The sequence below is a fragment of the Oncorhynchus tshawytscha genome, linkage group LG11, assembly GCF_018296145.1.
Source record: "Oncorhynchus tshawytscha isolate Ot180627B linkage group LG11, Otsh_v2.0, whole genome shotgun sequence".
In the NCBI taxonomy this organism is placed as follows: Eukaryota; Metazoa; Chordata; class Actinopteri; order Salmoniformes; family Salmonidae; genus Oncorhynchus; species Oncorhynchus tshawytscha.
The window spans coordinates 25359344-25383104 of record NC_056439.1 but is presented as its reverse complement, the minus strand read 5'-3'; the positions used below and the strand labels follow the sequence as shown (position 1 = coordinate 25383104).

At 45.8% G+C, this 23761-nt stretch overlaps 1 protein-coding gene across 2 annotated transcripts in view; it reads right to left on the bottom strand.

Annotated features, from left to right (window-relative positions):
- Positions 1–12228: 12228 nt before the first annotated feature.
- LOC112244960 (tetratricopeptide repeat protein 7B) overlaps positions 12229–23761 on the bottom strand; it is a 62637-nt gene continuing 51104 nt past the window's right edge. For both annotated transcript variants that reach the window (XM_024412865.2, XM_024412866.2), the window contains 3 exons: positions 23029–23169; positions 18062–18264; positions 12229–12505 (listed from right to left, as the gene is read on the bottom strand). In XM_024412865.2, coding sequence (XP_024268633.1) covers positions 12284–12505; positions 18062–18264; positions 23029–23169 — 566 coding nt within the window. In that variant the 3' untranslated portion in view covers positions 12229–12283. The remainder of the gene's footprint in view (positions 12506–18061; positions 18265–23028; positions 23170–23761) is intronic.

The window sequence follows — 23761 nt, the reverse complement described above, 5'->3', positions numbered from 1 at the left end:
CTCATACACACTAACAGGCACGTGTGCACACACACACACTGCGTATCTTCTGCTGCTCATAAGACCCATGGGTCTAAACTAATGGAAACACACATCACCAACTAGCACACATAAACACTGCTCTGTTGTCAACAGGGCACAATATCTATTATCACCCAAAACAAGAGGCTGCCAACTCAGGTGGACATTTTCTAAATGAGATAATTGTACTTTACTGGTAATTAAGTTGGTGTAATAATGAACCTTCATGTTAACTTCCATTCTGAGAAAAATACATGTCTCCATCCAGAGGAATGTTGCTAGGCAGCCACTTTGTCAGATATCTTAGAAAGCAGCACTTACAGGAGGTGAGAGAGAGATAGAGAAAAAAGAAAGAGAAAGGTAGAGAGGCGTGAGAGAGAGGAGAAAAAGTGAGAAAGAATGTGAGCGAGAATAGAAAGAGAGCGACAAATGGCGAGAGAGAAAACAAGCGAGCAAGAGAGACAGAGAGTAAATAGAGAGAGAATAGAGGTCTCTCCTGGATTCTCCTGGTTTTGCGGCTAACTGCTCTGAGAAGCCCAGCTAGAACAGCTCTATTAATACCTGGCTCAGCTCTATTCTTAGTTCACCTCTGGCTTCACACAGAGATTACATTAGAGCCTGGCTTTTATTCTCTCAAAAAGACACAAACTGCCCATCTGTCATTAGATAAGCTCATCTTTAAACCACTTCACAGGCCAAAGATCATAATACACATTTGCTCTGAAGAAGTCTTTGACAATGATTGCTCTGTGTATACTTGTATATCTCCAGTCTACATGCAAGAGTCTAAATGCTTGTTAGCGATGTTATCCATATCACTTGTCTTGATGGCAGTAGTGAACTGTTGAGGCATCAGTACATGCGAGCACATGCACTCGCTCGCACGCACACACACAAACAAACAAATACAAAACACACGCCATTTTGAGACATTTACTAAAAAGGCTGTATGGGGTTCCCAGGAGAGAACATATTGATCAGAAATTCCCTTTAAACACATTCATGGGATCTGAGCCGTAGGCTATCAGTGACACACAGTACTAGCACCACTATGGTTGAGCTCACACGCACGCACGCACGCACGCACGCACACACACTCTCTCATGTACGCACAAACCCTGCCTTCTCATAAAGAAACTGTGCAGGGCCATTTCACTGTTGAACCATTTTGTAAAGACCGCTAACATTGCAAGGCCAAGATGACGTCCCTTTGATTGTCACTCAATTACAGTACATATAAAAGAGAAGTGAGAGGGAGGGAGGAGAGAGTAAGGAGAGAGGGAGAAGAGAGAGAGGGGGCAGCCTCTGACTGTGAGAATATTTCAGCAGCTTGAAGATTGATTCCATAATTGTGTCCGTGATATATTTCCGGAGTGCCAGCCTAACAAACCAACATTTTTTCTGTAAAAGTTCCCAGAACATTCGTTATGTTGTGGCAAATGTCCTCATAACACAAAAGCTGTCCAGTTGTGCTGATTATTCTAGAATGTTTGTATTAGGTTGTGGGAACAGTCTGGTGAAAACAAAAGATATGGTCTCAATACATAAAAACTGTACAATTGTGTGGATGCCTTTAATGTTTCTTTTCGTGTTCAAAAAACATTCACCTGATGTTACAATAACGTTCCCAGAACACATTTAATCTGTTTTTCAAATGTTCCCAAACTCAGTTGCTAGAGAGGAAGGAAACCGCTCAGGGATTTCACCATGAAGCCAATGGTGATTTTAAAACAGTTAGAGTTGAATGGCTCTGAAAGGAGAAAACTAAGGATGGATCAACAACATTGTAGTTAATCCACAATACCAACCTAATTGACAGAGTGAAAAGAAGGAGGCCTGTACAGAATAAAAAAATATTCCAAACCATGCATCCTGTTTGCAACAGGGCGCTTAAGTAATACTGCTAAAATTGTGGCAAAGAAAATGTACTTTTTGTCCTGAAAACAAAGTGTTATGTTTGCGCCAAATATAATACAACACATTACGGAGTAACACTCTCCATATTTTCAAGCATAGTGATAGCTACATCACGTTATGGGGATGCTTGTAATCATTAAGGACTGGGGAGATTTTCAGGATAAAACTAAACGTAATGGAGCTAAGCACAGGCAAAATCCTAGAGGAAAACCTGGTTGTCTGCATTCCACCGGACACTGGGAGATTAATTCACCTTTCAGCAGGATAATAACCTTAAACACAAGGCCAAGTCTACAATGGTGTTGCTTACCTAGAAGACAGTGATCCTGAGTAGCCGAGTTATTTTTTATTTAAATGATTTATTTTAGGGATGCTAATACTTTTTGAAGGCACTGTATAGGCCTCAATAGCATCACTGATGATATGAGTGACAAATTATGGTTACATTTAATTTTCTCTGTTAAACCTACCCTTTGGAATGACTTTGATAGCAATAGTGACTCCATTTAGTTTTTAAATATCAAATATCATAGCTAATAAGGGCTGGGCTTGGTTAAAACCCTGCATAAGAGATCAAAGGGTACCTGTAGATCGATCAATTCTCTAGTAGGAGGTGCTGCCCAAACAAAAAAAATGTCTGATTGTGGATCAACGTTGAAGATCTGACGTTGTTTTAAAGGTAGAAAATTCAACATATTTTACACAAGGGTTGTCTACGTTGAAATTTGGTTACCATGATGACATAATCCTGTGGTTGAAATTTCACCCTCAAAACACAACACCCACAGAGGATCCAGGAATTAATAAATCATTATGATGTGTAGCTGTGACATTCCACAAAGATGATGAAAGGATATTCAGAGCCATATTTTTAGAGATTCAGTATATTATGACTGAGGATATACTGTGGGCCTGTGTGTGTCATATGTCAATGAGATTTAAATAGCCTGAATGGAGAACTCTGTAATAAAAGACTAAGTGGTACCAACTTCTCTCTAAGTATACAGAACCAGACAAAAGTTTGGACACACTTACTCATTCAAGGGTTTTTCTTTATTTGACTATTTTCTACATTGTAGAATAATAATGAAGACATTAAAAATATGAAATAACACATGGAATCATGTAGTAGACAAAAAATGTTAAACAAATCAAAATATATTTTATATTTTAGATTCTTCAATGTAGCCACCCTTTGCCTTGATGACAGCTTTGCACACTCTAGGTGTTCTCTTAACCAGTTTCACCTGGAATTCTTTTCCAACAGTCTTGAAGGAGTTCCCACATATGCGGAGCTCTTGTTGGCTGCTTTTCCTTCACTCTGCGGTCAAACTCATCCCGAACCATCTCAATTGAGTTGAGGTCGGGCGATCGTGGATGCCAGGTCATCTGATGCAGCACTCCATCACTCTCGTTCTTGGTCAAATAGCCCTTACACAGCCTGGGGTGTCCTGTTGAAAAACAAAATGATAGTCCCACTAAGCGCAAACCAGATGGGATGGCATATGGCTGCCGAATGCTGTGGTAGCCATGCTGGTTAAGTGTGCCTTGGATTCTAAATAAATCACAGACAGTGTCAAAGGCAAAGCATCCCCCACACCATCACACCTCCTCCTCCATGCTTCACGGTGGGAACCACACATGCAGAGATCATCCATTCACCTACTCTGCGTCTCACAAAGACATGGCGGTTGGAACCCAAAATCTCTCATTTGGACTCATCAGACTAAAGGACAGATTTCCACCGGTCTAATGTCCATTGCTCGTGTTTCTTGACCCAAGCAAGTCTCTTCTTATTATTGGTGTCCTTTAGTATTGGTTTCTTTGCAGCAATTCGACCTTGAAGGCCTGACTCACGCAGTCTCCTCTGAACTGTTGATGTTGAGATGTGTCTGTTACTTGAACTCAGTGAAGCATTTCTTTGGGCTGCAATTTCTGAGGCTGGTAACTCTGCAGCAGAACTTATCCTCTGCAGCAAAGGTAACTCTGGGTCTTCCTTTCCTGTGGCGGTCCTCATGAGAGCCAGTTTCATCATAGCGCTTGATGGTTTTTGCGACTGCGCTTGAAGAAACTTTCAAAGTTCTTGAAATGTTCCGTATTGACTGACCTTCATGTCTTAAAGTAATGATGGACTGTCGTTTCTCTTTGCTTATTTGAGCTGTTCTTGCCATAATATGGACGTGTTTTATTTTTACCAAATAGGGCTGTTCTGTGTGCCAACCATACCTTGTCACAACAAACGCATTAATAAAGAAATTCCACAAATCAACAAGGCCTACCTGGTAATTGAAATGCATTCCAGGTGACTACCTTATGAAACTGGTTGAGAGAATGCCAAGAGTGTGCAAAGCTGTCATCAAGGCAAAGGGTAGCTACTTTGAAGAATCTCAAATATATTTAGATTTGTTTAACACTTTTTTGGCTAGGACATGATTCCATATGTTTGATGTCGTCACAATTATTCGACCATGTAGAAAATAGTAAAAGTAAAGAAAAACCCTTGAATGAATAGGTGTCTCCAAACTTTTGACTGGTACTGTATGTAATGAACTTATACCAGAGGGCTTGTACAGTGGCAAGAAAAAGTATGAACCCTTTGGAAATACCTGGGTTTCTACATAAATTGAGGGTCATAAAATTTGATCTGATCATCTAGGTCACAACAGACAAACAGTCTGCTTAAACTAATAACACAAAATATTACACGTTTTCATGTCTTTGTTGAACACACCGTGTAAACATTCACAGTACAGGGTGGGAAAAGTATGTGAACCCTTGGATTTAATAACTGGTTGACCCTTCTTTGGCAGCAATAACCTCAACCAATTGTTTTCTGGAGTTGCGGATCAGACCTGCACAACGGCCAGAATACATTGTGGACCATTCCTCTTTACAAAACTGTTTCATTTCAGCAAAATTCTTGGGATGTCTGGTGAACTGCTCAAGGTCATGCCACAGCATCTCAATCGGATTGAGGTCAGGACTGACTGGGCCACTCCAGAAGGCCTATTTTCTTCTGTTGTTTATTTACTTCTGTCTTTTGGGTTGTTGTCTTGTTGCGTTACCCAACTTCTGTTGAGCATCAATTGGCGGACAGATAGCCTAACATTTTCCTGCAAAATGTCTTGATAAACTTGGGAATTCATTTTCCCGTTGATGATAGCAAGCTGTCCAGGCCCTGAGGCAGGAAAGCAGCCCCAAACTATGATGCTCCCTCCACTGTACTTCCACTGTACTTACTCATCCAACTACAGTTGGGATGAGGTTTTGTCCTCCACACATAGTGTTGTGTGTTCCTTCCAAACAACTCAACTGTAGTTTCATCTGTCCACAGAATATTTTGCCAGTAGCGCTGTCGATCATCCATGTGCACTTTTGTAAACTTCAGACGTACAATAATGTTTTTTTGGACAGCAGTGGCTTCTTCCGTGGAGTCCTCCCATGAACACCATTCTTGTTTAGTGTTTTACGTACAGTGGGGAGAACAAGTATTTGATACACTGCCGATTTTGCAGGTTTTCCTACTTACAAAGCATGTAGAGGTCTGTCATTTTTATCATAGGTACACTTCAACTGTGAGAGATGGAATCTAAAACAAACATCCAGAAAATCACTGTATGATTTTTAAGTAATTAATTTGCATTTTATTGCATGACATAAGTATCTGATCACCTACCAACTAGTAAGAATTCCGTCTCTCACAGACATGTTAGTTTTTCTTTAAGAAGCCCTCCTGTTCTCCACTCATTACCTGTATTAACTGCACCTGTTTGAACTCGTTACCTGTATAAAAGACACCTGTCCACACACTCAATCAAACAGACTACAACCTCTCCACAATGGCCAAGACCAGAGAGCTGTGTAAGGACATCGGGGATAAAATTGTAGACCTGCACAACCCTGGGATGGGCTACAGGACAATAGGCAATCAGCTTGGTGAGAAGGCAACAACGGTTAAAATCCTGCAGCGCACGCAAGGTCCCCCTGCTCAAACCAGCGCTAGTCCAGGCCCATCTGAAGTTTGCCAATGACCATCTGGATGATCCAGAGGAGGAATGGGAGAAGGTCATGTGGTCTGAGGAGACAAAAATAGAGCTTTTTGGTCTAAACTCCACTCGCCGCATTTGAAGGAAGAAGGATGAGTACAACCCCAAGAACACCATCCCAACCGTGAAGCATGGAGTTGGAAACATCATTCTTTGGGGATGCTTTTCTGCATAGGAGACAGGAAGACTGCACCGTATTGAGGGGAGGATGGATGGGGCCATATATTGCGAGATCTTGGCCAACAACCTCCTTCCCTCAGTAAGAGCATTGAAGATGGGTCATGGTTCGGTCTTCCAGCATGACAACGACCTGAAACACACAGCCAGGGCAACTAAGGAGTGGCTCCGTAAGAAGCATATCAAGGTCCTGGAGTGGCCTAGACAGTCTCCAGACCTGAACCCAATAGAAAATCTTTGGAGGGAGCTGAAAGTCTGTGTTGCCCAGCGACAGCCCAGAAACCTGAAGGATCTGGAGAAGGTCTGCTGCTGTGTGTGCAAACCTGGTCAAGAACTACAGGAAACGTAAGATCTCTGTAATTGTGACTTGATGAAGATAAGATCAAATTTGATGACCAATTTATGCAGAAATCCAGGTAATTCCAAAGGGTTCACATACTTTTTCTTGCCACTGTATGTAGAGCAGCCTGACACTACACTGCTAACCCAGCTTAGATTGCACTGTTGTTGACTTTTTTCAAATCCAATGTATTTTCCACAGATTCCACGTCACAATACGTTGACAAATGACACTGTTTGTGCCTAGTGGGTTGTTTCTACAGACAGGACCTCAGATGTCTTTAAATGCAGCCTGACACAGAACATCACCATAAAAAATAAAGTACATTCTCATCAGTGCTGTCAGTGTCAAGGGCAGGTTTCTCATTTCTTTTCATCAGCCAGGATGCATTGTTGCTGTGATCTGATCATTTGTGTTTGAGGGGGTAGTGGAAACAGAACCAGGAACAGACTGCCACGGAGTGATCACAAGACAGCTGCCAAATCCTCTGAGCTGCCCACTCTGTATCCCAGGGTGCCCCTGGCACCTCCAACACAGCACCAGCCCCTGCCAAAAAAATACTAGACCCTCTCTTCATACAGACCTGGCCCTCTGAGATAACTAACAAGCAAACAAAGGAGGAACCAACGTGGAGGACAGGTAGTGGTGAGTTGCTCCATACATACAGATGGGAATTCCCAAGATGGTACACAAACAGAATCCACCACAGTTATATCCATCCCAATACAACTCTGGTGCCCACAGCACCCACAACAGATCCAGAAATGAATATATCATTATGACATTCCACAAACATGATGAGGATATTAAGGGGATACCTATTCAGTTGCACAACTGAATGCATTCAACCGAAATGTCTTCCGCATTTAACCTACCTTTTCAGAGTCACATATAGAGATCCAGTACATTATGACTGAGGATATACCGTGGCCATGTGTGTGTCATATGTCAATGAGATTTAATCAGTCTTTTATTACAGAGTTCTCCATTCAGGGTAAGTGGTACCGACTTCTCTCTTTCTAAGTATATGTAATGAACTTATCCCAGAGGGCTTGTATGTATGTAGAGCAGCCTGTCACTGCACTGCTAACCCAGTTCAGATTCCACTGTGGAGCACTGTGATTGGGCAAGAGGTTTTTAGTGTGCCACAGTGTGGAACGCTGTGATTGGCTGGCAAACTCACGAGACTGAGCTGTGGTGTACCAGTAAACAGTCCAGGGCTACAGGCAATCACTGTGATTGGTTGGGACGTAGCAGCAGAGTGTGAAAGAGATGTGATTGGTGGGTAAGCAGTTCAGCTGTACATCTGAGAGGGGTAGTTGGCAGGTGCCCAGCTCAGGGACGGACGATGGGGGAGTGGTGTGCGTGTTTGTGGGTGTGTGCGTGTGTAATTGGCTGTGTGGCTGGGGGAGACCGCCGTGCCGCATTAGCGTTGGTTCAGCGGGGAGGCACGCAAGGAGGGAGGCAGGCAGGGAGGGAGTGGCAGCTGACAGAAAGGGATGAGCCAGCAGAAGTGATGTGGACTGGACTGCAGGGTGGGGAGAGGAGAGGTATGTGTGTGTTGCAGGGATGGGGGTCAGGGGGGAGGAGAGTCCGGTCTACGTTTCACTCACCATTCCCTGTTAGCAGCAAAGACCTGTGGGGATAGGAGGGGGGACTGCAGCAGGGCCTCTCATTCAGTCAGTCTTTCTCTGTACCCCTTCCTCACCTTCCTTGTGTGTTTTTAAGGTTGTTACCTCGGCATAAACGCAAGGTCACTACTCTTAGTTTCCCCTTTCCTTACTTACAAATAAATGAACAGATGATTGTCCAGCTCAACTGCAGCTGCCTGTGTGAGCTACAGAGAAAGAGTCAGCCAACCCTGAACTGAACTGCTTTGCTACCCTTTCTGGTATGTAGAAGAATGAGGGAAAGGGAGAGTGAGGACAACAGGAGGAGGAGGAGGGTTGCAGTGGAGGGAGGACTGAGTGTTGCTGTGACAGGCAGGGACATGGGTGCTTCTTCTAACCTAGCAAGAGCAGCCAGGGAGGAGAGGAGACAGCCCATTTTGTGCCACTGAGTCTATCTGTATGGTTGAGGCTGCTGCCGTCTTGAGCCGGCCCAATGAGTCTATTCCAGTGTGAGTTGAGCTGTGAGGTGACTGAGTTTGAAGTCCTGGGTAACTCTGGGCAGACGAGAGTGCGGCACTGCACTGCCGCACTGCTCTGTGTGTCGCCGTATCAGATTTAGAGCAAACAGCTAGGCAGTGGGGTCTCCCAGGGGCCTTGGCACTGTAATAACGCTGCTGTCCTCACCGCCACCGCACTCTCTCTCAATGTTCTTAATAACCTCCTGCTCAATCACTTCTATAAATTTTCAATTACAGAACACAGCCTGGCATTCCCCTGGAGATTTACTACACAGCGCCACGCCGCATGCTCCATCCCGAGCAGAGTCGAGCCAGACAGGGGACTCTCATTTGTTTAAGGCAGGGCTGGTGTGCATTAAATCAACCCCTTCACACCCTTCCTCCCATTTCCTTCATTCCTCTACTCCCTCCTTTCTCCTATCAGCCCTTCTGGTTTCATAACCCTCCCTCATCCATTATGTTCCTCCTTTTTCTGGAAGCGCTTCCTCGTCTTTCCCCTCGGTTTGTACTTATTTCTGAACTCCTGAAATGCCTACATCAATCTATGATATTTTTTTAGAACTTATAACAAGGTATGCGCAAACGTATAATAAGGTATGCGCACATACACACACGTAACAAATCAGGGAGACTCAGAACTCATCCAATATTCATGAATGGTGATGTTTCTCTTTTTGAAAGAGTAAAGATTAGGGGAAAATAAACAACAGGCAACTCACTCTGCCATCACCATCTAACATGTAAGCCATTCATTCCCTGTTGAGACAGACTGTTTGTTCTTATCCAGACTGACTGCTCTGGTCTTTCTAGTACAACAGAGACAACAGCGCAGACAGAACCTGGCTGCCACTAGATCCCCAAACACACACGTCCTACGTCTTCTTAGTCCAGCAACACACTACACTGAAGTCCTGGAAATGTCTCACATCACTAGAGGTTACCGTAACAACAGGCCCAAGTAGTGTCTTGCTCTCTGATGTATTTCAGAGGGCAAGGGATTCTCAACATGGATGATACACTGCATTTTTGTGTGTCAGATACACAACCATACCTGATCACATTAGTGTATATTACATTACGTCACTGTATTTATTCCAATCACTTTTTTATTGACATCATTATAGTTTGTCCAGTTGTATCATATATGTGCTATAGGACCAGACAGACAGACATGCTGTCTCAATGCTGCTGTTGGTTGGACCATATCAAACCAGAGGCCTGGGGCATACTGGCCATTCACAACGGGACATGCCATGCAGGCTCCTATTGTGGTTGCTAGGTAGATTCTGCATTCAAAGAAGTACTACAGCAGACGAGAAACATTTACATATGTACCCTATAACTGAGCTGAAAACAGTCAGCTCCTCTCCACTGTGTACTTCAAGTACAATCTACTCAAAGAAGCATATTGCAGTGTTTGTGACGCCTCTGTAATGTCATTCACTGTAAAATATAATTTAAACGTCTAAAATAATGAACATTAATAATTACCAGTCAGAAATAATAATCTGCACTTATAATCAAAGGTAATGTGAAAAAAAAAGTCATTTGTTTTGGACAGAAAGAAACCATAGACAAGACATTAAGTGTTTTAGAATCACTGTTTTTGGCATTCACATCAGTGAGCTTGTGACCTAACGGATTTAAGGTTACAGTAACTGAAATAACTACATGGGATGTAACCTAACGTAGCAGGCATAAAACACTTGCCTGAATGGGGCCCCCACATTGAAGATACGGTAAATCAGATGTTTCCGTTTATACCAACCCGCTGAGGGTGCATCTGATGAACTTCATCGAGGAGGAGGAGCTCATTTCAAACGCAGTAACATCACCTGTTTTTAAACTGTTGCATTTTGGGATGCAGAGGAACAGCAAAAGGACACAACCTCACGACACGTGTGTGAGGCCTTCCACACTCAGAGTGTGGGATATCATGTAAACTATAGTTTCACCATAAAATATACATCTTTCAAGTGACAGTGTGTAACTTCTTTAACAGTTTTTTTTCTCCATGAACAAATAACGAAAAGCCTTTTGAACACGCAAATGTACAAACGCACATACAAACAGGTGCATATATACACACGCACAGACACGCATACCATACATACATACAAGCATTGTCAGGTTAAACACAGTCAGCATCATTTGGGTTGAAAGCTACAACAATTCACCAGCACAGACATGGGGGGGGTCTGGTGATGGTATGTACCACTGTAGTCAGCCATTGTCCGCTGCATAGCACTACATTGTCCATGTCATCTGGAATGCAAACCTCTGCAACTCTGTCTGCCTGAAAGTCCCTCTGCACCCTCCTTCTCCTCTCCCATCGATCAACAACCAGAGAAAACAGATGGATCAGTGAGTAGCCAGCCTGTACGGCTAACTCCCCCCCGCCATGGATACTGAACAAAAATATAAAATGCAACATACAACAACTTCAACGATTTTAGTTACAGTTCACAGAGTTACAGTTCACACCTGTCAGGTGGATGGATTATCTTGGCAAAGGAAAAATCAGTCAATTGAAATAAATTCATTAGGCCCTAATCTATGGATTTCACATGATTGGGCAGGGGCGCAGCCATGTGTGGGCTTGGGAGGGCATAGGCCTACCCACTTGGGAGCCAGGCCCAGCCGATCAGAAATAATTTTCCCCCACAAAAGGGCTTTATTACAGACAGAAATACTCAGTTTCATCAGCTACCTAGATGGCTGGTCTCAGACGATCCCACAGGTGAAGAAACCGGATGAGGAGGTCCTGGGCTAGCGTGGTTACACGTGGTCTATGGTTGTGAGGCCGGTTGGACTTACTGCCAAATTCTCTAAAACAACGTTGGAGGCGGCTTATGGTAGAGAAATTAACATTAAATTCTCTGGCAACATCTCTGGTGGACATTCCTGCAGTCAGCATACCAATTGCACACTCCCTCAAAACTTGAGACATCTGTGGCATTGTGTTATGTGACAAAACTGCACTTTGAGTGGCATTTTAGTGTCCCCAGCACATGGTGCACCTATGTAGTGAGCATGCTGTTTAATCAGCTTCTTGATATGCCACACCTGTCAAGTGGATGGACTTGGCAAAGGAGAAATGCTCAATAACAGGGATGTAAACAAATGTATGCACAACATTTGAGAGAAATAACCTTTTTGTGCATGTGGAAAATTTCTGGGATCTTCCAGTTCATGAAACATGGGACCAACACTTTACATGTTGCGTTTATATTTTTGCTCAGTGTAGATTAGATAAAGGCTGGAGTGCAGGAGTCATAGTCAGGCACAGCAAGGGGTTGTGGTATACGATACAGTGGTCACAGCAGAGACTAGGGGGCGGAGACAGCACATTGGTGTTGGCATGGCAACAACAGTTACATTGATGTATATTAGACCAGATAATCAGTGTTTGGATTTTTTGTCCATGGTCCCTCCCTCCAGGTCATCTAGCTAGGGCTATGAATGGCCTCAAGAGGAGAGAGGTAGTTGTCTAATCTCATTGGGATGAAAGAGATGGGCCCGAGACATCACAGGGTGGTTGATGGTGGCGCTTCTGAGGAAGGTTTTTGGCACCTTCACACTGGGGGGATAAAGCAGCTTGTGTGTGTGTGTGTGTGTGTGTGTGTGCGCGCGCACACGCCTCTCTCTCCCAGGTCAGAGTTGTCGTGGTATGATGGTGAAGGGGAGTATGGGGCTGGAGGCCTCTAGCTCCAGGGCGGTGAGGAAACACTCTGTAGCGGCAGCAGCGTTGCCCTGAGCCTGCAGCACCTCCCCCAGGCTGTTCCACACGTCGTGGGCCGTCGAGTTCACCTGCACCGCATCCCGAAGGATCTTCTCTGCCAGGCTGTACCGCTGCAGCTGGTGCAGGATCAGACCCTAGGAGATGGGGAGAGAGAATGAGTGAGTGAGTGACATAGTGAAGGAGTGAGAGAGGGGTGAACAATGTTCTCTGCCAGGCTGTACCGCTGCAGCTGGTGCAGGATCAGACCCGAGAACAGAGGGAGAGTTAATAGTCTGTAACACCGACTCAGAGAGGAGCGGAGTTTAAACCCTTCTGTTTATCACTGCCCAGCTGACTCCATCCTAGTGACACACACACACGAGAGAAAGAGAACTGTACAATCACACACTCCATTTAGTCACGTCCTACACTCATGTAATCTCATCCTTTCAATTAACTTATCAAAGCAGCCAGCCTTTAAAAACCAGGCTAAGTAACTGTTAATCTAACACAAAAAGGTCAGCCGTTGTCGCTACAGTAGACAGCTAAATCATTCACAGAGCAACCTTGAGGCTCTTTCCCCAAGGCTCCATGGAGAGAAAAGGGCTCAAACGGACAGACACACACAGAGAGAGAGAGAACGAGAGAGAAAGAGAAGAGGAAAGAGATTGAGAAGAGAGCGAGACAGGGAAAGAGAGCGCGAGAGAGAGAAAGAGCAAGAGAGGAGAGAGCAGTCAGCACAGTTAGAGGCCAAGGAGAGCCATCTCCTCCACCCTGTACCTCTCCACAGAACTCTGGCTGAATGACATAGAGGTGTGTGTGTGTGTGTGTATATGTGCCCCCTGTCGCTCCCCTGAGTTGACAGGCTGTTGAGATGTGACAAGCCTGCTTATTGCGGAGACCAACGAAACAGACGCCAAAATAAATCCAAAATGAAAAAGCTCAGATACAGCAGAACTGACAAAGAGTGATGTGTGGCTGTGGTCCCGGCCGCAGCAAGCTGCTCTGAGCTGCTACGCTGCTTAATTAGTCAAATGTGTGTGGGAAAGCAGGACTGGCACTGTAGCCAGAGACAGACACCCCTGGGACACGCCACAAGCATAGATGGAGAGAGTGATATGGAGAGAAAAGGAAAGAGAATACAGAAATAGGAGAAGTCTGGACCCTGCCCTTCCTGCATTAACACCAACTCCATTTAAATTGAAGACTTCGAGAGACAGAGAGAGAGAGAGAGAGAGAATAAAGAAGGAGTAAAAGTCATTGCCCCTTTAACAGCATTAACTGTTAAAAAGTCGCTGGCTGCTGCGGCGCATCGTTGGCATCTTCTCAGTAGAAACAGTGATAACTACATCTAATAACTGTCCCACAGCATCGAAGAGCTGGCACACCACTGCTACCTGATCGATCAAGTAGTGGTTCGCAGCGAGTTAGCATTAGCAGAGAAACACTACCCGTATAATACCACCACCAAACTGGAAGACGTGCAGCGCCATCACTAGATAAGCCCGTCTAGGCCTATCAAAGAGCTCAGTAACACAGGCTAGTTGGGGGATACAGGATCTGTGCTACTGTATATCGCGATACCAGAATTTTGACTTCAATACGATACCAGATTTAGTATCACAATACTGGATACCAAAACGATACCAGGGCAAAAAAAAAAGGGTTATTGGCCAAAGTCACAGAATAGAACTTGAACAAGACAGAGTACCAGTCAAAAATTTGGACACGCCTACTCATTCAAGGGTTTTTATTTATTGTTACTATTTTCTACATTGTCGAATAATAGTGAAGACATCAAAACTATGAAATAACCCATATGGAATCATGTAGTAACCAAAAAGATTTGATGTAGATTTTTAAATATATTTTATATTTGAGATTCTTCAAAGTAGCCACCCTTTGTCTTGATGACAGCTTTGCACACTATTGGCTTTCTCTCAACCAGCTTCATGAGGAAGTCACTTATTTTAAAATGGTACTGATCAATAACATCTGCATAGAATAAGCCATCTCTTCTTTTATAAAAGTGTGTACTGTCTCTTCAAGACCCATGACGTCATTCACAAACACAGTTCGAGGCACAAGCAAATATTATCTTGACTGGAAGAGATGTGAGGCGGGGGAGACGAAGTGAATGAAAAAGGTTTTTGGTCACAATCAGCTTTGAAATCAGCAATATTTTGCATTATAGTTTGCATATTATCCCAAACAAGGTACTAGGGTAGTGAATTGATGGAAATTTAGCCTACAAAGCTGGAAGCTACTGGTATCTTCTTGAATTTTATAGTGTTCCAGCCTGTAATGGACATTGTTTTGTTAACAGTAATTAACAGTTTTACCCTTTCTACATGCCGTGTTGCATTATTGATGCGTGTTAACTTTTGTGCAGCATAAGTGGTGATGCAGCCCAGACTCCCAGTGAGTGCAGTGGCTCCTCCGGACAGGTTAGAGCTGGCAATGAGTAAGTGGAGCAGACACGGAGGAGGCACGGTGGAGACACGGAGGAGGCACAGAGCAGACACGGAGACACGGAGGAGGCACGGTGGAGACACGGAGGAGACACGGAGGAGGAACGGTGGAGACACGGAGGAGACACGGAGGAGGCACGGAGGAGGCACGGTGGAGACACGGAGGCACGGTGGAGACACGGAGGAGGACGGTGGAGACACGGAGGAGGCACGGTGGAGACACGGAGGAGGCACGGTGGAGACACGGAGGAGGAACGGTGGAGACACGGAGGAGGAACGGCGGAGACACGGAGGAGGAACGGTGGAGGCACGGCGGAGACACGGCGGAGACAAGGAGGAGGCACGGAGGAGGAACGGAGGAGGAACGGTGGAGACACGGAGGAGGAACAGTGGAGACACGGAGGAGGAACAGTGGAGACACGGAGGAGGAACAGTGGAGACAGGGCGGAGACACGGCGGAGACACGGAGGAGGCACGGTGGACGCACGGAGCAGACACGGAGGAGGCACGGCGGAGGCACGGAGGAGGCAGGGCGGAGACACGGAGGAGGCACGGTGGACGCACGGAGCAGGCACGGTGGACGCACGGAGCAGGCACGGTGGACGCACGGAGCAGGCACGGTGGACGCACGGACGGTGGCACGGTGGACGCACGGAGCAGGCACGGTGGACGCACGGAGCAGGCACGGTGGAGGCAGGCACACGGTGGAGACACGGTGGAGACACGGTGGAGACACGGTGGAGACACGGTGGAGACACGGTGGAGGCACGGTGGAGGCACGGAGCAGACACGGAGGAGGCACGGAGGCACAGAGCAGACACGGAGGAGGCACGGATGGAGACACGGAGGAGACAGGGTGGAGACACGGAGGAGGCACGAAGCAGGCACGGTGGACGCACGGAGCAGGCACGGTGGAGGCACGGAGGAGGCAGGCACGGAGGACGGCACGGAGCAGACACGGAGGAGGCACGGTGGAGGCACGGAGGAGGCACGGAGCAGGCACGGTGGACGCACGGAGCAGGCACGGTGGACGCACGGAGCAGGCACGGTGGACGCACGGAGCAGGCACGGTGGACGCACGGTGGAGACGACACGGTGGAGACCACAGACCACACGGTGGAGACCACACGGTGGAGGCGTTGTAAAAAATAAAATAAAAATAAACATTTGAAACGTTTTTCATGTTCTAGTATCGAAAAAGAACAGAAATGTTGGTGTACGGTGCAACACTAATCTGTGTTACCACACGGACAGACACAGTACATCCAAGGACAGTATGGTCGTAGCCAGTCCGGAGAGGAAATGAATAGCTCATGAAAAGTGGAGGGAAGATTTGAGGGATGAAATGTGGAGAGGAATCTATAAGCCTGATTCTTGGATCCAGTCTAGAAGTCACAGCTGTATCAGCAGGACCCCCCCCTCCCTTCCGTTCTTTCTTGTGCCCTCTCGCTCCATCCCTCGCAGCGTCCCTCTCTCGCTCTCTTTCCGTTTGCCAGTCAGAGTGGTGGAGTGATGCACAGCCCTCCACAAACTGACCTGTCAAGGCAGAGGGATGGAAAGAGTGGTGGATGGAGGGAGAGGAGTATAAAGAGTGTATAAATCGTGCCATACAGTGTGCAAGACCCATTACCACGTTGCTTTATCAGCTCTGACAGACTGACTGACAAACATTGTGCATCCCAAACGCTACACCCAACGCGACACATGGTGAAACAATCACACCACCCAGCAGCCAAACACCGCACCCAACGTCATCCATCACACCACCACAACAAACTATTCCAGTCACCATCACACCGCAAACTACAGTCAGAGGGACGAGGCTCCACTATTCAGCTCAGTAAGGGATGTGTGTGTCCCCACTACGGCAGCAGTCAGGACTGCTCTCCTGTTTCTCTAGAAGAAAGAGGCTCATTTATAATTCAACAGGCGTTGGAAGGAGGTCTCCACCCAGTGATTAGCTTAGCGTAGAAGACAAAATAAGGCATTTAAAACAGACTCACGCACGGACACATACATTATTAGATTTACATTTTCAGCAGGATACAGGAACACGGCCTTTCTACTAGAACACAGTCAAAGCAGAGACTTTGAACTGGGAAATCGAACACAGAGAGAGAAGAGTTATCAGCAGAGAACACAAATCAGGTCATGGGGAATAAGGACTATTTCCTTTAGTCAGTCAGCCAATAAAGCTGCTCTTCTCTTTGCTGCTAGAGGACAAATCCTGTTCCTGTCTCAGCACCATCTCATCCTAGAGACGTAAGGACACAGATCTGCACGCGCGTACAGTTGAGTGAACAGGCCCACACAATAAGACAGTTCTCCACTACAGCCTCAGGCATTATCCCATTCTAGCTAGACTGTTTACAGTCACAACCCAGTAGAGAAGCTCTAAACTTCTCACTTTTGCGCCAAGCTGTACAGTATATGAGAGAGAGAGAAAGAAAGAGTGCGAGAAAGAAATAGCGAGGGAGAAAGAGAGAGAGTGAAAGAGAGAAAGAAAGTGTGAGAGAGAGAAAGTGTGAGAGAGAGAAAGAAAGTGTGAGAGAGAGAGAGCGTGTAAAAAGAACAGATTGGACAATCCCCCTGCTTGAGGTGCTGACACAGCACAATGTGGTGGGTTCTTCTGGGTTTATTCTGCATTCACCACAAACCAATCACAAGCTCCCATTTTCAATTTCCATAATTGGGTTTTTACTATGAGCTCATCAGATAGAGAGATGCTGTGTCTCTTGTTCTTGTTCTCTCTCGGTATCTCTCCCCTTCTCCTCCAAAAGGCCCTTTTCATTAGGCTCAATGCAGCCTTTTCATCCCAAAAGTGTCTCGTTTGTAATAAACAGAACGAAAAGCTAATCTGCTAACAGCATGAGTCAGACCTGCAGTCTCTCCATTCAAAGTGATGAGCAAGCAGCATGGAGGTTTACAGAGTGACAGTAACAATGGGCTTCCCCCCTCGGTCTGCACCACTTGACTATGACCTGAGAGAGCGACTCTATGGGAGGCACTATGGATATGGGACTGGGTGGCCCATAAGAGTGACAGATTGTCAGCTGTCAGACTGCATGGTTGACGTGGCAGTAGTAGGGAAGACGAGAGAGAGGGAGAACAGAACGGATGTGAACAGAGGGATGTAGAGGTTCAGGACTCACCAGTCTCTGCATCGTCTTGATGTGGGTGGGGCTGATGATGAAAGAGATAGCGAGAGACAGAGAAGAGGGGAACAGAAGAGACACTCACCAGTCTCTGCATGGTCTTGACGTGGGTGGGGCTGATGGAGAGGGCCTCCTCGTACCAGCGTTTGGCCTCGTCCACGTTGCCCCGCAGCTCAGCCACCTGGCCCCGCATAAACAGCACGTTGTGGGACATGGGGAACAGGTTGGCAGCCTCCTGGGTGCAGGCCGTCGCCTCCGCAGGCTTGCCCATGCCAATGTACACCTCCGCTAGAGAGAGGTTGAGATAGGAAAGAGAGTAAATAGGGGAGAGGAGGACCGTGAGGTGACACACTGACACAAATAACTAGGACATACACTGACTGACTAACAGAAACCGTTTCAGACAGACCCACACTTCCTATGGTAATGGGAGGTGCAGCAGACCAGAGGGGTGATAGCTGTCTTTTGACTTAATGATTTCATCAAGAGAGGAAATGAGAGCTTCTAGCAGGTGGCAGCCAGCCTGATAAACATTTCACACACACACACACACACACCTTATTGCTTTGTAAATAAGGGTTTAAAGTAAAGCCCATAGATCACATACAGACAGAGACTTGAAAGTGAGTTTTCCAAAAGCAATAAAACAGACTTACATCCAAAGATCATATCATGTCTCCTATTGGTCTTCCTTTTGGGTGAAATAGCTGAAAAACTATAATAATAATTATGAGCAAACATGACCTTATAGTGGCACTGATGTGTGTGTGTGAGTCTGATTGTGTGAAACTGTCCCTGTGTTTCCATATTTGTATGGATGGCTGTGTCCGTGTATGGCTGTGTCTGGCTGTGTCTGGCTGTGTGTCTGTCTATATGTCTGTTTGTCTGTATGGCTGTCTATGTGTCTGTCTGTATGGCTGTCTATGTGTCTGTCTGTATGGCTGTCTATGTGTCTGTCTGTATGGCTGTCTATGTGTCTGTCTGTATGGCTGTCTATGTGTCTGTCTGTATGGCTGTCTATGTGTCTGTCTGTTTACATGTGTCTGTCTGTCTATGTGTCTGTCTGTCTATGTGTCTGTCTGTCTATGTGTCTGTCTGTGTCTGTCTGTATGTGTCTGTCTATGTGTCTATGTGTCTGTCTATGTGTCTATGTGTCTGTCTATGTGTCTATGTGTCTGTCTATGTGTCTATGTGTCTGTCTATGTGTCTATGTGTCTATGTGTCTGTCTATGTGTCTATGTGTCTGTCTGTCTATGTGTCTGTCTATGTGTCTGTCTGTCTATGTGTCTGTCTGTCTATGTGTCTGTCTGTCTATGTGTCTGTCTGTCTATGTGTCTGTCTGTCTATGTGTCTGTCTGTCTATGTGTCTGTCTGTCTATGTGTCTGTCTGTCTGTCTATGTGTCTGTCTGTCTATGTGTCTGTCTGTCTGTCTATGTGTCTGTCTGTCTGTCTATGTGTCTGTCTGTCTATGTGTCTGTCTGTCTATGTGTCTGTCTGTCTATGTGTCTGTCTGTCTATGTGTCTGTCTGTCTATGTGTCTGTCTGTCTATGTGTCTGTCTGTCTGTCTATGTCTGTCTGTCTATGTGTCTGTCTGTCTGTCTATGTGTCTGTCTGTCTATGTGTCTGTCTGTCTATGTGTCTGTCTGTCTGTCTGTCTATGTGTCTGTCTGTCTGTCTATGTGTCTGTCTGTCTGTCTATGTGTCTGTCTGTCTGTCTATGTGTCTGTCTATGTGTCTGTCTGTCTATGTGTCTGTCTGTCTATAATCTGTCTATGTGTCTGTCTGTCTATGTGTCTGTCTGTCTATGTGTCTGTCTGTCTGATGTGTCTGTCTGTCTATGTGTCTGTCTGTCTGTCTATGTCTGTCTGTCTATGTGTCTGTCTGTCTATGTGTCTGTCTGTCTGTGTGTCTGTCTGTCTATGTGTCTGTCTGTCTATGTGTCTGTCTGTCTGTCTATGTGTCTGTCTGTCTGTCTATGTGTCTGTCTGTCTGTCTATGTGTCTGTCTGTCTATGTGTCTGTCTGTCTGTCTATGTGTCTGTCTGTCTATGTGTCTGTCTGTCTATGTGTCTGTCTGTCTATGTGTCTGTCTGTCTATGTGTCTTCTGTCTATGTGTCTGTCTGTCTATGTGTCTGTCTGTCTGTCTATGTCTCTGTCTGTGTGTCTGTCTGTCTATGTGTCTGTCTGTCTATGTGTCTGTCTGTCTGTCTGTGTCTGTCTGTCTGTCTATGTGTCTGTCTGTCTGTCTATGTGTCTGTCTGTCTGCTGTCTATGTGTCTGTCTGTCTGTCTATGTGTCTGTCTGTCTATGTGTCTGTCTGTCTATGTGTCTGTCTGTCTATGTGTCTGTCTGTCTATGTGTCTGTCTGTCTATGTGTCTGTCTGTCTATGTGTCTGTCTGTCTATGTGTCTGTCTGTCTGTCTATGTGTCTGTCTGTCTATGTGTCTGTCTGTCTATGTGTCTGTCTGTCTGTCTATGTGTCTGTCTGTCTATGTGTCTGTCTGTCTATGTGTCTGTCTGTCTGTCTATGTGTCTGTCTGTCTGTCTGTGTGTCTGTCTGTCTGTGTGTCTGTCTGTCTGTGTGTCTGTCTGTGTGTCTGTCTATGTGTCTGTCTATGTGTCTGTCTATGTGTCTGTCTATGTGTCTGTCTATGTGTCTGTCTATGTGTCTGTCTATGTGTCTGTCTATGTGTCTGTCTATGTGTCTGTCTATGTGTCTGTCTATGTGTCTGTCTCCAGGCAGGCTGTTCTCTGAGCAGCCAGCTAAGCCTCCAGTGCTGTCCTCATTTGTTGGTCCCAGAGAAAGGAGGTTATATCCAGGACACCATCCCCCATCTATCCATTCTCTGGCATTTTGGAAAATCTTCATGGAGCGCCACAGCCCTGCTCACCCTCCAGCAGCGTGTGTGTGTGTGTGTGTGTGGACGAGACTGTTTGGGGTTGGTTCACAAAGCCTCAGCAGCACTACTAGATAGGCAAGCAGTAGCAGCTGGCTGAGGGAGGGAGGGGACCTTGCTCTGCTCTGGCCTCCGCTTCTGGCATTTCAACGCTCTGCAGTGAGAGCAGGAGCGGATTCATCTCCCTCTCCCTGCACTCCCCCTCCTTCTAGTCTTCTCTCTACTTGCCTTCGCCCCATTTTTCTCTATCCTCTCTCTAACTTCCCCTTCTTTCTCTCACCCCATTTCCTTCTCTCAATGCCCCCCTATCCTCTCACAATGCCCCCATCCATCCTTATATCTCCCTTTCAGAGCTGATTCAAAGAGAGGCAGTTTTATTGGGAGGTGACATCCCCTTGGTTTTCTTATCAGTGTGAGTATCTAAGTATCTAAGGATGGCGATAAGGATAATGACCACATAAAGCAGTCAGTGTGTGTGTGTGTTCTTTCCCACCCATCGCAGGAGGACTGCAAATGAAAGGCAGCAGCAACAGTCCAGGAGGCCCTGCCTGGGATATGTTAACGCTTAACAGTCAGACCACCTCACAGGAACATATCGATTCCATTAAGCTGCTGTCTGCTACCCCACCTCCCCTGAGTCAATGGATTACCACTCCCACCCTGCCAATCACTAACACCATACACATGCATGAACACAAGTGCACACAACACACAACTCCAGGATATCATTCTGGATAATGGATATCATTTTTGGTACACATAATTAATGAGAGTAGGATAAGGGTATAATACAATAACAGCAGGATAGTACAGCAGCATTATACTAACTCCCCTCTGGCTGTCCAGCCTGTGTGTTACTGACAGAGGTGTAGTGACTCAGTGTACTACCATAGCTGTGTGTTACAGTGTACAACCATAGCTGTGTGTTATAGTGTACAACCATAGCTGTGTGTTATAGTGTACTACCATAGCTGTGTGTTATAGTGTACTACCATAGCTGTGTGTTATAGTGTACTACCATAGCTGTGTGTTATAGTGTACTACCATAGCTGTGTGTTAGGGGTTGTAGTGTACTACCATAGCTGTGTGTTATAGGGGTTATAGTGTACTACCATAGCTGTGTGTTATAGTGGTGTAGTGTACTACCAAAGCTGTGTGTTAGGGGTATAGTGTACTACCATAGCTGTGTGTTATAGTGGTGTAGTGTACTACCATAGCTATGTGTTATAGTGGTGTAGTGTACTACCATAGCTGTGTGTTATAGTGGTGTAGTGTACTACCATAGCTGTGTGTTATAGTGGTGTAGTGTACTACCATAGCTGTGTGTTATAGTGGTGTAGTGTACTACCATAGCTGTGTGTTATAGTGTACTACCATAGCTGTGTGTCATAGTGGTGTAGTGTACTACCAAAGCTGTGTGTTATAGGGGTATAGTGTACTACCATAGCTGTGTGTTATTGTGGTGTAGTGTACTACCATAGCTGTGTGTTATAGTGGTGTAGTGTACTACCATAGCTGTGTGCTATAGGGGTTGTAGTGTACTACCATAGCTGTGTGTTATAGTGGTGTAGCGTACTACCATAGCTGTGTGTTATAGTGGTGTAGAGTACTACCATAGCTGTGTGTTATAGTGGTGTAGTGACTCAGTGTACAACCATAGCTGTGTGTTATAGTGGTGTAGTGACTCAGTGTACAACCATAGCTGTGTGTTATAGTGGTGTAGTGACTCAGTGTACTACCATAGCTGTGTGTTATAGTGGTGTAGTGACTCAGTGTACTACCATAGCTGTGTGTTATAGTGGTGTAGTGTACTACCATAGCTGTGTGTTATAGTGTACTACCATAGCTGTGTGTTATAGTGGTGTAGTGTACTACCATAGCTGTGTGTTATAGGTGGCAGGGTAGCCTAGTGGTTAGAGCGTTGGGCTAGTAACTGGAAGGTTGCAAGTTCAAACCCCCAAGCTGACAAAGTACAAATCTGTTGTTCTGCCCCTGAACAGGCAGTTAACCCACTGTTCCTAGGCCGTCATTGAAAATAAGAATTTGTTCTTAACTGACTTGCCTAGTTAAAAGGTAAAAAAAGAATAGTGTACGACCATAGCTTTCTGTTATAGTGTACTACCATAGCTTTCTGTTATAGTGTACTACCATACCTGCGTGGAGCCAGATCTGAGCCAGAGTCATCCAGGGGTGTAGGGGTCCATGTTTGGGGGCACTGCTCTGCATGGAGGAGGCCACCTCTGACAGGGCCTGTTCCACCCGCGACGCCGCCATGGATGTGGCGTGGACCGAGCCTGCAGATAGAGGGGGAGGAGGAGAGGACGACAGGGGAGAAGAGGGGGTAAGCACAGCAGCACCAGCACCTCCTCATGGTAAAAGGATGCAACCTTAGGCTAATGTTACTCCACTCATTCTGCATCCATCGTTCATGACATCAGCTGCACAAAACTTCACACGCAGATGGCTTCATGCCTTCACAAAAAGCTTCATGTTATATAGGCTACTAGTGACAGGCAGCGTTACTAAGTCAGCAGCTATTAACTGTCGATTATCCTTGCAAACCACTGTTTCACATATCCAGACGTATAGACATACAATAACCTGGCTGTAGCTGTACAAACTAGGCCAACTGATTTGGGACTGGAGTTGGTGGAAAATACTATTTGGAGTGGATACTACTTTCCCCGGCTCTAAAGAGCGAGAGAGCTTTCATTATTGGCCTTAAAGAGCTTTAGATTAAAGCACAAATGGTCCCTATCTTCAAATCCTGTCAAGAAGATCTAGTGAAAGCACCGGGGCAAAGAAAAGTCCTGTGATGAATTTAGGGGGGAGAGAAAATATCCCTGGCAATAGAGAGATGTTTTTGATAAGGTCTTGCGAGTTGGG